Raw genomic sequence first — 17,220 nt, forward strand, 5'->3', positions numbered from 1 at the left:
AATGGGGAGGTACGGTTCTATGGGGACTATAGGAAGACGAGGACCTATACTGACAGATTTCTGGTGGAATGTTATAAGCCCGCAACGAAGACTTAATACCAATTTTCAGCCATTTCGGTGTGATAATCAGGCTAAAACCTCCAAAATACTGAAAATCGGGAGGTCCTATGGGGGCTATGTGAAGGCGTGGCAAATTTCAAGGTGAAAGTTTTTTGCCCCTAACGAAGACTAAATACCAAATTTCAGCAATATCGGTGTAATAATGAGTCTAAAATCTTCAAAATACCGATAATCGGGAGGTACCGTTCTATGGGGGCTATATCAAAACGTGGACCTACACCCAAAATTCTCAGTTGGAATGCCTCATACCGCTACTGAAGACTAACCACCAAAATTCAGTAACTTCGGTTGGTCATTATGACTAGAAATTTCAAAATACTGAAAATTGAGAGGTACGGCTCTATGGGGATCATATCAAAACGTGGACCGACCATCAATAATAGGTACGTGAACCAAAATTGATGCACCTACAACAACTCCTTTTATTTTTGGCCACAGTTAATAGTGGGACGTCTTGTCACCACTGGGAACCTCAAATGTCAAATTATAGATAGTTCAGTTCTAAATACCGAAAATAGGGATGTACCGTTATATGGGGGCCATACTAAAACATGGACCTATGCTGATGGTTTTTGTTGGAAATTTTGTGTGATTACTGGAAACCTCAAATGTAAAATTGCAGGTAGTTCGGTAATAAAATGTAGCTAAAATCCCCAAAATAACGAAAATTGGGAGGTACCGTTATGTAGGGGCTATAATAAAACATGGTCCTATGTTCGGTGGAAATGTTTTGCGACCACTGGTAACTTTAAATGTTAAATTGCAGGCAGTTTGTGCAGAAATTGAACCTAAAATGCCCAAAATACCGAATATCGGGAGATACCGTTATATAGGGGCTATACCAGAAAGTGGTCCGATATAGCCCGTCTTCGAACTTGACCTGTCTATGGAAAAAAGACACTCGTGTGTGTTACAAACAGAAAAAGAAAGTTAGTATACCCTCCACACTATGGTGGAGGGTATAAAAATTCAAGAAAATCGAAGAGTAGAATCATTGATAAAAATTCATTTAAAATATTAAATCGCGAAAATTGCATCCAAGCCCAATGTGTAAATTTTTTTCATATTTTTTTTTTTTTTGGGTAGGTAATAAAAAGATAAGAATTAAAAAAAAATCTTTTTTATTTGGACCAATATTAAAGAAGTTATGAGTATTTCTTTGCATATAGATTTACAGAATTCGACTTTTTCAAAGCGCGATATCTCTAGAACCGATGTAAAAAATGAAAATTTACTGAAATAAAAAAACGGAAATCAAAAACCACTTTGATTAGAGGTGAGGAATAAAAAATTATTTTTGTTAAAATTCTCATATTGGGTCTGCTCCCTAGAAAAACCAATCGATACATTTTTATTCGTTTTTTTTTTGCATTTTTTTTTTTGTTTCTTTGTTTAAATTAAAGACCAAGCGTTTATAGAAGTTATACTTTATTAAAACATAAAAATACAGATATCATTAAAATCAAATTTGATCGGAATAGAAGAAAGGAAAAAAAGTAAATCGAAAAGTGAATACATATAAAAGTTGTAAAGGGTTTGTGGAAAAGATTGTTCCTTCTGTAACAGATATAGACAAAGGAATGAAGCACATACACTGAAAGAGGGCTTGTTAAAAACTAATTTCGATATGCATATTGTTTAAAGAAAGAATCAAAACGGTATATGAAAAATGTCAATCTTTGAATTGTCTCTCATGAGAGGAGAAGATTTGCCAAATTAATAATAAAACATCTCTAAAGATGACAAATTTTGAATTCTTCTTAGTTCCAGAGCAATCTACCGTTTCCACACATTTCGGGCTGTTGCAGATAAGGCAATTGCATGCAACAAAGAATTCATTTTGCCTCTTTTGGACCATTTTATGGACCAAACAGATGTCCAAGAAATGTCTCTCGCTTTTGAAAAATACTCAGTCGAAGTGACTTGAATATTTGTTGTCCAAATGTTGGCTCTTTGTAGTTAAAAACCAAGCCGTTGTTGGCAGCGAAATATTCGTTTTTACTATGAGCAACATTTTACACTTAATTGAAAATTTTCAGTTTTAGAACATTTCTTTATCAATCACAAATTGGAAGTCGATATGAAAAGTCGTAGCCACCATTTTACAAGGCAGCCCATATGAATTCAAAAATAAACATTTTTCGGGAAATATAACCTAGGTTTATAAACTAACTTCTATAATTGAAATTCGAGCCCATGTATTCATTATTGGCAGTGGTGCAAATTCATGGGCCCTGGAATTTACAGCTCTACCAAATGAATAACGAATTTAAATTAGAGAAGTTTTTGGGGTGGGTAATATAAAAAACTTAAAATATTTGAAAAACTTAAAATAAATCTTAAAACTAAGGATTGTTCGATTATTTCATTAAACAAAATGCAAAAAGGACAAAATTTGTTTTGACAAGCGGAAATAAAACTTAAACTAAAACTTAATTTTTTAACATAAAACATAACCTATATATCGCTATTATAATTATACTTAAATCTAGACAATAAAATTAACAAGAGAAAATGCTATATAACAATTTTAGGATTTGAAACTTTATACAATCAAGGAACAACAGGTAAGAGGGGGAAGTTTTGGTTTCTGTTGGTATTCTTTATCTTCTTTTCTTTGTTTACACCACAGCCAGCCAGTTGGTCGCCAACACTTGACGAACATATTCATTCCAATCGATTGCTAAGATCGTTCAGTTCCGAGATCTTGGATCAATTGAAACAATAGGCGAATTGTTGATTATTGGCCGACGTATTACGATGATTGTTATACGCGTGCATTATCGTATCCATCGTACACTGATAGTTGGGATCATTAGGATCAGCGGTTGTCATCTTTTGATATTTTGCAAATGCACCCGTACACTCTTCCATGATGTTAATTGCTGGTGTGCCAGACCCCTCGTTTCCAATTGGATTGCTATTGCTACAAGCATCGTCAGTTCGGTTGGCATTACTGGATACAATCACCTATAGAGAGAGAGAGAAAGTTTTTTGCCTTTAATTAAAACAATTTCAATTAAGAAAGATATCTTAAATTACCCGTAATTTAGCCTTAGTTTCATCTAAATTATCACCCACATCAACATTACCGCCGGCGCCATTGCACAAACTCGAATTATCGTCATTTTTTGGTGTCAACGGTTCATAGACTTCAGAGTTCGGTGACATTGCACTAGACGGTTCCACGGTGGTCACAGCTGCAGAATTACTGCCAGCCGTTGGTGGCATACGCATATAGTACGGATTGTTGAAACTATAATCGGGATCTTCTTTAATTGTTGCGGTCTGGGGTTTATGTTCCATTTGAAACTGATGAGGATGCGGACTGTGGTATTGTTGTTGGTGTTGACTGTGATGATGTTGATAACTAGGTGGTGGTGGTGGATAATATTGAGCTCCAGCTGCACTTGCTGTACTGGCATATGGATGGGTGAGTGTAGCATGATGTGGTGGTGGTTGATGATGATGATGATGATGGTGGTGTGAAGGATGCGGTGTTGCATTCAGATTATTGTAATAGTAGGGATTAAACGCTGAATCGCCATAGTGATCCATGAAGTTTGCTGTAGGTGTGGTGGGAGTTGGTGATGGCGTCATTGGGTTAGGAGTTGTTGCGCCATTACCATTCAGACTCAACGTGTGTAAGCTAGGCGGTCCACCTGACGCGGAGGAGGAGGAGGAAGGTGTTGAACCATTGCTATTGCTACCACCACAGCTGCTGGCACTACTTTGGGGTTCCGATTTGATTGTCGTATTCGCAACTGATGGTGACAATGGCATACCGTCACATGAAAATTCCTTCTGTTGGTCCGATTGAATTTTGTGACGTCGTCTGCGATTTTTAAACCAAATCTTAACTTGAGCTGTACCCAATGTAAGCTTAGCTGAAAGTTCAGCCAGCCGTGATGATGTCAGATATCTGCCTTGTAAGAAATGTTGTTCTAATTCGGCAATCTGAGCACTGGTAAATGTTGTACGTGTTCGTCGCGGGCGACGCATAACCAATGAATCGGAAAGATCCTCTTAAAACAGATTAGATTGTGGAATAGTTATATACGATTATAATGGTGTGTGTTCGAAAAACTTACCATGTTTAGGAATTTGGTTGGGAATATATGGTCGGATATAGTTGTAGTTGATTGCACCAGTACGTTCGTCAAAAAGCTATTGTAATGGAAATAAGTGTTATGAAAAGTTTATACATTTACAAAAAATAATAATATTAAATACTTATGTATATGTAGTGAATATATCGGAAAAAATGACAAACCCCTTAATTAAGATTACAATTTGAAGCAAATCCATTTATATTGTGGTATATAGATGACGTTAAAGAATAACAAGTGTTATGGCAACCTAACATTATGATCATTTAATGGGTTTTATACTCATTAGTAGTGAATAGTGAGAACGCGAATATTTATCATCACAAATGGTTTTATTGTATTTCAACCCATTCTTCTACACTATCTATACACTTTTGCATACCAATTGTTAAAGCGCCTATTTCACTCAGATTCAGCACACCAAAACATGGTTTTTAAACGCTTCACCATCATCTTCTGGCTACAAAAATCTTTCTTTCTCTAATGGAAAATTGGATTACGCCCCAATACTATTAGTACCCCAATTTGTTTTTCAAAGTTTCGATTTTCTTGTTGTGAAGGCAAATTGGCCCCAATCGCTAAATGAAGACAGGTCACAAAACGACGAAATTAGGCGCCAAAAGTTTTGTTGTTGTTTCCATATACCGAATTGGGGCATTTTTTCATTGTCGATTATTTCATGGGGCCTTATTTTTGTACGCCTAGTGGCCATTTAAAGGCCAGAAAGTCCTATTCAATATCGCTCACATTCCGATCACAATTGCGACATGTACTGTGATTACAAGGTTTAGATGAACAAACGGACGAACACACATAGCTAGATCAATTTAGCTCGTCGAAACATTCATTATTTTGGTATATAAAGGTGTGTCTACGACCATTATTTCGATGTATTTCGAACTTTTGATCCATAACCAACTTATAACATTCTCCCCATACATGGGGAGAAACATTTTTTTACATTTGTCCAAGAAAACCAACACCATTTCTGGGTTCTAATTTTCCGCGAAATTTATTTAATATGATTGCGACACGTCATGTATTGTATAATGGACAGACGTGCCGTTTTGGCTACATAACGCCTAATTTCCATTTGATCCAAAAAGCTTATACATTTATGATATTTTATGTTGATCGGTTAACGTTAATCCGTGTCAACCGAGCGATCTTTGTCTCCATTCTCTAAAGGCCACAATTATTTTCCAATCGATGGAAAAATTTACCAGTTCATTATTATGGCTAAAAAAAGAATCCTTCACATTGTTTATAACACTGTAGAACATAAAAATAATTACTGGTAAAATCGGGCAGATTATGAAAGAGGACCGAAAAATAGAAGACACGTGTATCGGAATTTTGAAAGTTTACATCGGGAGGTAACCTAAATGGGGGGTCCAATATTTCGCTTTATGAACTGTTTATGAATCCTTTGGCAATATTACTGAGAATGCTCTGAGGAATATTTTTGTGGAATAAGTTAAACCCAATAACGTCTCGCTAAAGGGGTCTTTTTGGTCCCTTTTTTAATAAAATGTTTAAATCTTCATTAAAGGAGGATCGCAGCGGGTTCATATATTCCACAATAATGTCCGCCATAAGATTTTACTATAGGTCTCAGAATACACCAAACCTGAAAAGTTTAGAAAATGTGAAAAAAAAAAACAAATAAAAACTCATTTTAGAGCTGAAGTCGCACGCTCTAGATTGTCTAATAACACATCTTATAAGAAGAAAGTGCCAAAGACGAAAATATTCTTCATCAAATTTTAATATAAGTCGCCGAAGACATGAAATCTGTATATATAATATTTACTAGTTAAATATTGGAATCATGTTTAGTAAAAAAACCTGAAATTTGTTGTTGAATTTTTTGCTTGCAATTATTTTGCACTTTTTTTGACTTGACGCATGAAAGTAACATGAAACTTTATGCTAGACATATGGCGTCAAAGAATAAAATATTCTACGTAGAATTTCACTATAAGTCTTAGAATAAACTATATACATAGACGTAATGGATTTAAAAAAATAATGAAAGCAATAACTCTTTTTTTTTTGTTAATTTCGAACGTTTCAGATTCAAGCCAAAATCTCCCATAAACCGTCATTTTTTGATATGATATGAACACCAAAGAAAAAAGAGCCTAGCACTAAATTTTAAAGAACGTTTCTGTAGAAGAGAAATCTCTAAATATAACAACTATCATTAAAAATCTTGCTCCATTTTGGGTATACATACATACATCATATATTAAGGGTGAATTCCTATTTTTCTAAATATGTATATTAGATGTTCTCCCGCAAATATGCTCACTTGCTCTCAGCAAGCGCTCACCGGCTATTTCTAACATGTAAACCAGAGTGAGGCAGAGAACATTTTTGGGTCTCTCTTGTGCTCTCAATGAGCGTAAATTTGTTGTTGTTCACAACGTGTTAGCATCTACACAGGCTGTGAGCGATAACAAATTTACGCTCACTTAGAGCAAATGGGCTCTCTTGTGAGTCACAATGCCTCCTCCTGATGTAAACACATTTATAAATGGGGGTGTTTTTTTATTGAAGGGCATAGAAAAAAAGCAAAGCAACAAAGACACAAAGGTACATATAAAATTCCAAGAAAATACATAACACACTTTAATAAAAGAAAAACTGAATTAAATAAATTATAAAAAGTCGCACTTTTAAAAAGAAATAATTATATAGAAACATCGTTGAACGCTTCTTCTTAGTTGTGAAATAAAGCACATTTTCTTCAAAGTTGAAATCATCAGCGGGATATCGGCATCTGGAATCAAATGGTTATATAATGTAATAAATAGGTACATCCATATTTCAAATATACATATGTATGTATGTATATGAAAAATATATTGATGGAATTACCAATATTAAATGCGATTTCTTCCTTGTCCAATAAAATATTTCCATTCACCTTTTTGATTCAATTATAAAATGAATTGGGCATTTAATTTACTAAAAAGCACAATTTATTTAAGAAAAGACAAAACACTGATTTACTCACTCATTTTACCGTCTTTACTCAGCGATGTTCTCTAGAACACTGATGAAAAAGACCAACATAATTAATACAATTTTTTCTTTTCCTCTTCGCTTGCTACGTTGGTTAACAACAACAAAGCACGAAACACACGTGTTTTACACATTACACCATACACACAGTGTGACCAGATTTAAAAAAGTGTTGCAGCTAAATCAGCATTAAAAAATGCTAAAAAATGCTAAAATAAATATTAAAATGCTAAAAAATAATGCTAAATTTAAAAACGTTATTTTTTAATAAAATATACCCTCCACCATAGTATAGTGGGTATATTAAGTTTGTTTTTCCGTTTGTAGCGCATTGAAATAATTATTTGCGACCCTATATTCATAATAAGAGTAAAATTCTTAATCGATCTATCCACATCCACAAAAATTGAGATAGGACACTGAATTTTTGGAAAGATTCGTCTTTTGTTTGCAGGCAGGTCAAGTTCGAAGATGGACTATATCATTCCATTTTGATACAGCCCCTATAAAACGGTACCGCCGATTTCACGTATAATGCTGTTTTTGGCTACATTTTCAGGCTGAACGGGCATTATTTGGTATTTAAGGTTCCAAAAACCTTCTCCACCAAAAGTTGTGGACACAGAGTCCACGTTTTGGAATATTTTTTAGCTACATCTTCAGACCGATTTATTTATAGTTTCGTATTTAGTATTCCTTGTGGTAAAAAAACCTATCTACCAAAAAATGCGGATATAGGTTCATGTTTTTGGAAAAGCCCCATATAACGGAACCAACCGATTTCGGGTATCTTTTATGTTTTTAGCTACATTTTCAGACTGAACTAGCCGTAATTTAGAATTTAGGGTTGTCAAAAAACGTCTCCATTAAAAATTGGGGACATAGGTCAATGTTTTGGAATAGGCCCCATAAAAAGGTACCGACTGATTTAAATTAATTTTGGGTGTCATTTTGGTTCAAAGTGGTTATGGTTCTTCACCATAAATCACAGTCACATGCCCATTTTTGGGCACTATCGGATTTAGTTTGTATTTTACATTTTCGGGCAAAATTGGATGTCATTTGGTATTTAAAGTTCGCAGCAGGTAAGAACTTCCCCATCGAAAATTTAGTACATATTCCCTTGTTGTGCTAGAGCCCCCATATATTTCATGTAGTTTCAAGTTTTTAGAAGACTGAATTATTAGTATTTGGGGATGCCAGTGGTCAAAAAACTTTTCCACCTAAAACAGTGACATTGGTACTTTCGTAACAAGAAGAAAAACTAAAACTCAGTTCTGAAAATTTCATGGTGGAGGGTATAACAAGTTCGACACGGCAAACTTAACGTTTTTTACTTGTTTTATTGTATTTGCTTATTCACATTTCCATTCCTTTAAACCAGAGCAAAGACGAAAAACTACGTTGGTTTGAGCTGTTAAAAGAGCTGTTCTATTCAATTCAACCAACATTTATCAGATTTTTTATAAAAAAGTACTAAAATATCTCTGACTTCGTGGATAGAATAATGCTAAATTAATATTGAACAAGTGGGAAAAGCGTTAAGTTCGGTCGGGCCGAACTTTTTATACCCTCCACCACAAATTTCAGCCATTTCGGTGGACTAATGTGGCCACAACCTTCAAACTACCGAAAATCGGAAGTTACCGTTCTATGGGGGCTATATGATGATTATGATTTCTTAGCCTCTGGAAACACAAAATACAACACATTCAAAATATATTAAAATTACGCGTACTTTATATGGGGCGTTATATGGGGGCTATACCAAAACGTGAACCTATATAAACCAACTTTGGTAGGAATGTTTTTTGGCCTCTGGAGACACAAAATACCAAATTACAACCAATTCGGTGGTAAAATGGGACAAATATCTTAAAAATTCCTTAAAACGACGACGCGTCACGCGTCATTTTGTATGGGGGCTATACGAAAGCGTGGACCTACATAGCCCACTTTCAATACCAAAAGTCCAACGTACAAATAATAGATTTTCCCAAAATTTCATCCACCTACGTCAATCCGGTGTGACAATGAGGCCAAAACCTTCAAAATACCGAAAATCGGGAGATATGGTCCTATGGGGGCTATATCAAAACGTGGATCTATATAAACATTTTATGGTCGAAATGTTTCTTAGCCTCTGGAAACACAAAATACAAAGTTGCAACCGATTCTGTTGTCAAATGGGACTAATACATTCAAAATATATTAAAATGACGCGTACTTTATATGGGGCGTTATATGGGGGCTATACCAAAACGTGAACCTATATAAACCAACTTTGGTAGGAATGTTTTTTGGCCTCTGGAGACACAAAATACCAAATTACAACCAATTCGGTGGTAAAATGGGACAAATATCTTAAAAATTCCTTAAAACGACGACGCGTCACGCGTCATTTTGTATGGGGGCTATACGAAAGCGTGGACCTACATAGCCCACTTTCAATACCAAAAGTCCTACGTACAAATAATAGATTTTCCCAAAATTTCATCCACCTACGTCAATCCGTTCGGTCGCTAGAGTGATTTCCACAGACGGACAGACAGACAGACGGACGGACATGGCTATATCGATGTAGAATTGCACGCTGATCAAGAATATATATAGTTTGTGGGGTCTACAATTATTATTTCGAGTAGTTACAAACGTAGTGACAAACTTAATATACCCCCATCCTATGGTGGAGGGTATAAAAATGCTAAGAAAAATGCTAAATGGAAATTTTGCGGCTAAATACAAAAAAATAATGCTAAATTTAGCTGCGAAAATGCTAAAATGGCCACACTGTACACACAGCTCTTTATTATAAAATAGCATTCCGAAGCCGAGAGATCTCTGTTGTTACTCTCTTTGACAAAAATCCTCTCCACCCATAAAAAATACGTTCTAACATAAAAAATATTTTGGTACCCAAACATATTAAATTGAGATATGTTACAAAATGTTGCAAACATATATTTGTTTGGGACACAAACAAATTATGTTTGGATCCAAACATATATTTTTTTGCAATCAGTTCCAAACAAATATTTGTTTGGATCCAAACATATTTCTAACATATATTTTTCTGCGTGTATGCACAAGTTATTTTTTTCATTTTCTTAAAATCCGTTACGTCTATGTATATAGTTTATTCTAAGAATTATAGTGAAAATTTTCGTAGAATATTTCATTCTACCCTACTGCACAATGTGGGAGGGGTATTATAAGTTTGTTTTGCTAAAAATTAATGTAACACCGCGAAATATTCGTCATAGACCCCTAATGTTATTTACCATTTTTCATAGCTCGACGAGATAAAGCGATATAGCCATGTGTGTCCGTTCGTCCGTGTGTCCATTATATATTGTGACCGATAGTCACGAAATTTGGTAGGGAGGTCGGTTTCTCATCAGAATAGATCGCTGTTGTTATTGGTGATGATCGTAAAATATTTAAGGGCTGAAAGGGATCAAAAACAAAATTTTTTATCCTAATTTGTATCTGCTCTGTATGTCGCAATCATAGTCCAATCAGCGCGAAATTTTAAATAAGGTGTGAGCTTATGACGAAAAATAATCTTGCAATTTTACATGATAAACAGAGAGTTTTTAGCGGGTGAAATTGACCGAAACTTTTGTTTGAAAATTGGAAAAAAAATTAATTACTATTTGTATGTAAGTAAGTCAAGCTTAATCTCATATTTGTTGTTTTCAAATTTAAAAACAACAAGTTTAAAGTGGGATGTAGTTAAAATTGTTTACTTTAGGGGATGGCAGAGAATACTAGTTTCGTCCAACGCCACTTGGACTCATCAGTTCTCTTAGTTCTTTGTATTGAAACAAAGAACCCTTCCCCAATGCGAATTCAACCGAAACACCTAAAAACTCTCGTAGCCGCATATGTAAACCAAACTAACTACTCCCACTGTCATGTGTCTCCACATTGCAGAGAATGCACATAACTATTTTGATAGTTGTCAAAAAATAACAACAACCAATCGTCCACGGTGCTTTGTGTCTATTTTTAGATTCACTTTGGCAGTTTTGCTGAGATGTGTGTTTTACTTCCTATTTGTATGTAAGTCAAGCTTAATCTCATATTTGTTGCTTTCAAATTTAAAAGCAACGTTGGACGAAACTAGTATTCTCTGCCATCCCCTAAAGTAATCATTTTTAACTACATCCCACTTTAAACTTGTTGTTTTTAAATTTGAAAACAACAAATATGAGATTAAGCTTGACTTACATACAAATAGTAGGTAAAACACACATCTCAACAAAACTGCTAAAGTGAATCGAAAAAATTTTAATATATGTCTTTTATCTTTATTCCTGGTAGACACATTCCGGCCACATGAGTTATTTTTGAAAGACGATCTCTCAACCTTTTTATAGATGCCAATTATGTTATGCTCTCAGTAAGCGCAAACTGCCGGTCGCTGGAGCAAATATTTGCCTAAGGTGACCTTACCTTTAGGCTATAACTACGTGATTGACACCAATGGAAAGGGCAAGAGTTCCTCTTCCAAATCAGAGATGGTGTTTGAAACATACGTCAAAAACGTAGCATGTTTTTAAATGAAGCGAGGATATTTAAATACTGTTTGAAAGGAGGAATTTATTTATTAGTCTAATCCAGGAAAGTACTCAGATGGTTTGTCAGATGACCCAAAATGGAGAAGAATGGATACCAATAGGACATATGTGTAAGCATGTAGCAGATGTCATAAACAACTATCGTGAGAATGCGGTCCTCGGAGAACATCCCCCATCTATCGCAGCTGAGGAGGGTCAGCTGCCACAACAAACCATTGTAGTTTTGCCTCAACTACGCTATGGATGATACAGCCATCTAAAATCCTATAGATGACACCGTGCAAAACACCTGCCCAGCATGCGACACACTGCACCTTTTCAACTACCTTGCCAAACCTACTAAATTAACTCCAGTAACATCGAAGCAGCCACATTTCTAGAACTGGAGATAGACCCAAAGCCAAATTAAGCAGAACAAGTAAAAAAGCGTTATGTTCGGCAGGGCCGAACTTTTCATACCCTCCACCATAAAATATTCTGAACTAAAATGGAATAACTTAAAATGTCAGATAATATACATTAAATGCTTCATTCGGGAGGCCCTTTTTTATGGTGCCTATATCTAACTAAATATGTTGACAATTTTTGGTGGGCTAGAAATTGGGAGGTACCGTTATATAGGGGTTATAATAAAACATGGACCTACGTTGACAGTTTTTGATGGGAGCCTTTAAAGTCAAATAACTCCTAATTCGGTTAAAAATTGTAGCTAAAATCCTCAAAATACCGAAAAACGGTACATAATTGGGAAATTCAAATGTCATAAACAGCTAGTTCGGAGGTACCCCTATATATGAACTATACAAAAATATGAATTAAAGGAATAATTTTTATTGCACAATTTTTGTTGGCTTTTAAATTTCAAATTACGGAAAGTTCGTCCAAACACTAAAGCCGAGGTACGGAAAATCGGGAGGTATCGTTATATTGGGGCTATGTTGAAAATTGTTGATGCAGATGTGTGGTGACCACTACAACCTTCAAATGTCAAATTACAGTTCAAAATTGTAGCTAAAATTGCCAAATTGCTGAACATCGTTATATGGGAACTATATCCAAACATGGACCTATGTTGAAAATTTTTGATGGAGAGGTGTTTTGACCACCAAGAACTTCAAATGTCAAATTACTGCTAGTTCGGTGAAAATCGGGAGGTACCGTTATATGGGGGCTTTATCCATACATGGACCTTTCATGACAATTGTTGGTGGAGAGGTGTGGTGACCACTAAGAACTTCAAATGTTCAAGTTACAGCTAATTCGGTTAAAACTTGTAGGTAAAATTCTCAAAATACCGAAAATTGGGAGGTACCGTTATATGGGGCTATACCAAAACATGGACCTATGTTCATAATTTTTTCGAATGTAAGTTTTTTAGTCACTAAGAACTCTAAATATCAAACATAGCTAATTCGGTCTACAAATGTTACTTAAAACGTCAAAATACCTGAAATCGGGCGGTAATGTTATATGGGGGCTATTCCAAAACATGGACGTATGTCCACTAGTTTTGCTATATAAGTTTACTGACACTTAAGAACCCTTAATGTCAATTTATAGCTAAATCGGTCTGATAATGTAGCTAAAAACGTCAAAATACCGTAAATCGGGGGTACCGTTATATGGGGACTATTCCAAAACGTGGACTTATGTCCACAAGTTTTGTTATATAAGTTTATTGACATTTAGGAACCCTAAATGTGAAATTATAGCTACATCGGTCTGATAATGTAGCTAAAAACGTCAAAATACCGCAAATCGGGGGGTACCGTTATATGGGGGCTATACCAAAACGTGGACCTATGTCCACAACTACTAAAATATAAGTTTATTAACACTTAAGAACCCTAAATATCAAATTATAGCTATATCGGTCTGATAATGTAGCTAAAAACGTCAAAATACCCTATATCGGGGGGTACCGTTACATGGGGGCTATACCAAAACGTGGACCTATGTCCACAACTTTTGTTTTATATGTTTATTGATACTGAAGAACCCTAAATGTCAAATTATAGCTAAATCGGTCTAAAAATGTAGCTAAAAACGTCAAAATACCGCAAATCGGGGGGTACCGTTATAAGGGGGCTATACCAAAACGTGGACCTATGTCCACAAATTTTGTTTTATATGTTTATTGACACTTAAGAACCCTAAATGTCAAATTATAGCCAAATCGGTCTGAAAATGTAGCTAAAACCGTCAAAATACCGTAAATCGGGGGGTACCGTTATATGGGGGCTATACCAAAACGTGGACCTATGTCCACAACTTTTGTTATATAAGTTTATTGACATTTAGGAACCCTAAATGTGAAATTATAGCTACATCGGTCTGATAATGTAGCTAAAAACGTCAAAATACCGCAAATCGGGGGGTACCGTTATATGGGGGCTATACCAAAACGTGGACCGATATAGCCCATCATCGAACTTGACCTGCCTGCAAACAAAAGACGCATTTTCCCAAAATTTCAGCGTCCTATCTCCATTTTTGTGGATGCTAGAGTGATTACCACAGACGGACGGACGGACGGACGGACGTGCTCAGATCGACTTAGAATTTTACCCTGATCAAGAATATATATACTTTATAGGGTCGCAAATGAGTATTTCAATGCGTTACAAACGGAAAAACAAACTTAATATACCCTCCATACTATGGTGGAGGGTATAAAAACAAACTTATAAACATAAATTAAATATACATACTGTTACAACAACCCATGGTCTAAAATAGAGATGAACATTGTGAGCGAGCACCATCAATTTAAATTACAAATTCACCATATATGTATATGCTCTCTTAGTGTTCATCATTGGTGTAAAACAGCATTTCGCAGCTCTACGCGCGAGCAAGCAAATAGAGCTAATGGAAAAACCACTCAGTATTTGCTCAAATTGTTGTTTTTATGTGCCGATTTCTGGTCTAAAAGAACACGGATCTGGATAAACTAAAAGATTCAACCCCACCGCAAAATAACCCGATGGTTTCGAAGATATCATCAACGACGAAAGGGACAAAATTGTATGTTACTCAGTGTTGATGCCTCAGAACCTTATGTTCCTACGGAATTTGTTAGTACTCAAGAGAAAACATCTTTTGACCCTACTGCTAGTGCTCACGCTCAAAGAGATCAATGGCGCAGTACATTGAAAATGTACCTTTATCGGATGTGGAAGCAACAGTGTGGATACAAGAGGATTTTCTTCTCTGTGCGCAGAATCTTTGGTATAATACCTTCATATCTACTTTGCTATTGTTGCCCTTCTAAATTTTTGTTTAGATAGCAACAGCTCATGCCCGATATCTGCAACACTGCTTGTTTCTGATCCTTTCAGCTCCTGTTTATTTATGACGTTTTCGACTTTTACTTTTTGACGAAAACCTAAAGTCTTATCAAATCAATCCTACTAGGCCAGGAAGTGTCTTCCAGGAATAATAACAACTTTTCCACAAAAGTATTGATCCATTTAAGCTCCTAAATATTATCTGATCATTGCATAAAATTGCAAGCATCTTCTTTGTCATTAACTACAGTTTGATTACAAATTACAATGGACGGACACACACGGTTTTATCTTGTTGAGATATGAAGGTCGGTATACCAAAAGAGGACTCTAGGATGAATATTTCGCTGTGTTACATGAATCGTGGACAAACCAAACTTATACTACAACAATGTGGTATATGGCTTAAAAAGCTATGTTTCATATGAAGATGAGCTACATGATTTTTTTTATAAAATTTGATTCCATGGAACATGTCAATAAAAAAATTCAGCATATTCGGTACCTACCAAATCAAATGGATTCCGAAACTGAGGTGGCAACTGCAACTGCGGATGGGGATATGAGTGATCATGTGGATGGGCATGAGGATGGAAGAACTTCTGATCAGGTGGCGGCTGCGCCATTTTTATGTTCGTCGTAATTATCACTCTCTCGATTTCGTGTTTTTCCTTGTGCTTTATGGTAAATTAAATTTCAATATTTTTTCACAAGTTTAGTATGTAAAACAAGAATTATTTTGGGTTTTTAATTTTACACAGAGTAAAAAAGTAACACACGGCTTTAGTTTTTTTTACTTCATCAATTCCTGTTTACATGTTGTTCGAAAAAAAGTTTCTTTTTTCGTTTAAAATTATTGAAATAAACACAAACAAACAGAAAGAGAGGGCAATTAATTGACGCGATTCCAACTGAGCTGGCTGAGTGGGAACGAACAGCAATGACAACAACGAAAGTTAATTGTCTTCTTAATTTTTCTTAATGTTTTATCTTTCTTGGATTTTATTCGCCTTGGTATTTCTTTTCTTTTTGTCGTTTTCTTTTCGGTTCAATTTCGCACCGATCAATTGATCGACACTTGTCACCTAAACCCATTGTGTTAGGTTAGAGTGAGTCGTATTTGAAGGCTGCCGTTAACGAGAGAAAAAATGTCACTGCAGTGATAAATCAGAGTGCTAAAGGGGAACCTGTGATAATAATAATCGCAAAGGAAAATAATTTATAGTGCAGGGTTGGGAGTTATGGTATGCTTAAAATAGGGCGTTTGTGGGAAGAATTTAAAGATGATACATACATAACTAATTATAACGATATTTTCAATTTTCGGTCTTGAATTTAGCTATGTATTAAACATCGTTCAAATTTCGTAAGTTAACTGTGGGTGTTAATATACGAAATCTGAGGGAAGGAAGACTTTTCTTATAACAAGAGGTGCCGTCCAATTACGTATTAGCTCATTTATGTATATTAAACATGCTTCTTATTCTATTGAGTCATCAAAAAAGGCGCTCAGCTTTCAAAATTTCCAATTTGTGAAATTTTATTTTCATGGAAGAATCTTTGTCTCAGCATGTAGATGGTCCACTGAAGACATGGGGAGGCATCCTGTTACAGTTATTAGGATGGTATTCTGCTTACGGAACCCATGCAGCAATTAGATAGCTATTTCTGACGCTGGTGAGGACTAAAGCGTCAAGGGTCTTTCCTACGGGAGACAAAAACGAAAACGGTCTCGCCTTTGCTGTCATTTTCCAGACTTCGGGAACGATGTGGGTGGCTAGTGATAGGATGAGAACTTTTGTGACTCCCGGCTCATCTAGCTGTTTCAGAATTACCATGGAGATTCCATTGGGGCCCAACGCCCCTCTGGCCTAAGCTACACCGCGTGTTGGCAGGCGCCATTTGACATTATTTTGGAAATTTCGACAGTTTTTAGCCAAAACGTACTCACGGCAGTTTGTTTTTTTTTTTCAAATATTTATTATAATAAAAAATTACAGTAAAATTATATAAAAAAATAGCACTAGCATCTAATGCTTGTTTTCTTTATTTCAATTATGTATTATAATAAAAAATTACAATAAAATT

General features: G+C 35.5%; 1 protein-coding gene across 2 annotated transcripts; it reads right to left on the minus strand.

Moving 5' to 3' along the window:
- Positions 1-1,531: 1,531 nt before the first annotated feature.
- bcd (bicoid) lies at positions 1,532-16,229 on the minus strand. 2 transcript variants are annotated; one of them, XM_073963961.1, is made up of 5 exons: positions 15,930-16,229; positions 15,642-15,809; positions 4,212-4,287; positions 3,163-4,145; positions 1,532-3,090 (listed from the first exon to the last, which is right to left on the minus strand). In XM_073963961.1, the coding sequence occupies exons 2-5, from the start codon at positions 15,756-15,758 to the stop codon at positions 2,833-2,835; spliced, it is 1,434 nt and encodes a 477-aa protein (XP_073820062.1). In that variant the 5' UTR covers positions 15,759-15,809; positions 15,930-16,229; the 3' UTR covers positions 1,532-2,832. The 2 variants fall into 2 exon arrangements, with proteins under 2 accessions (XP_073820062.1, XP_073820061.1); XM_073963960.1 differs by having other exon boundaries at positions 15,642-16,228.
- Positions 16,230-17,220: the final 991 nt, after the last annotated feature.

This window comes from Musca autumnalis, unplaced genomic scaffold (assembly GCF_047663935.1).
Source record: "Musca autumnalis isolate F117 unplaced genomic scaffold, ASM4766393v1 scaffold_1, whole genome shotgun sequence".
Taxonomy (NCBI): Eukaryota; Metazoa; Arthropoda; class Insecta; order Diptera; family Muscidae; genus Musca; species Musca autumnalis.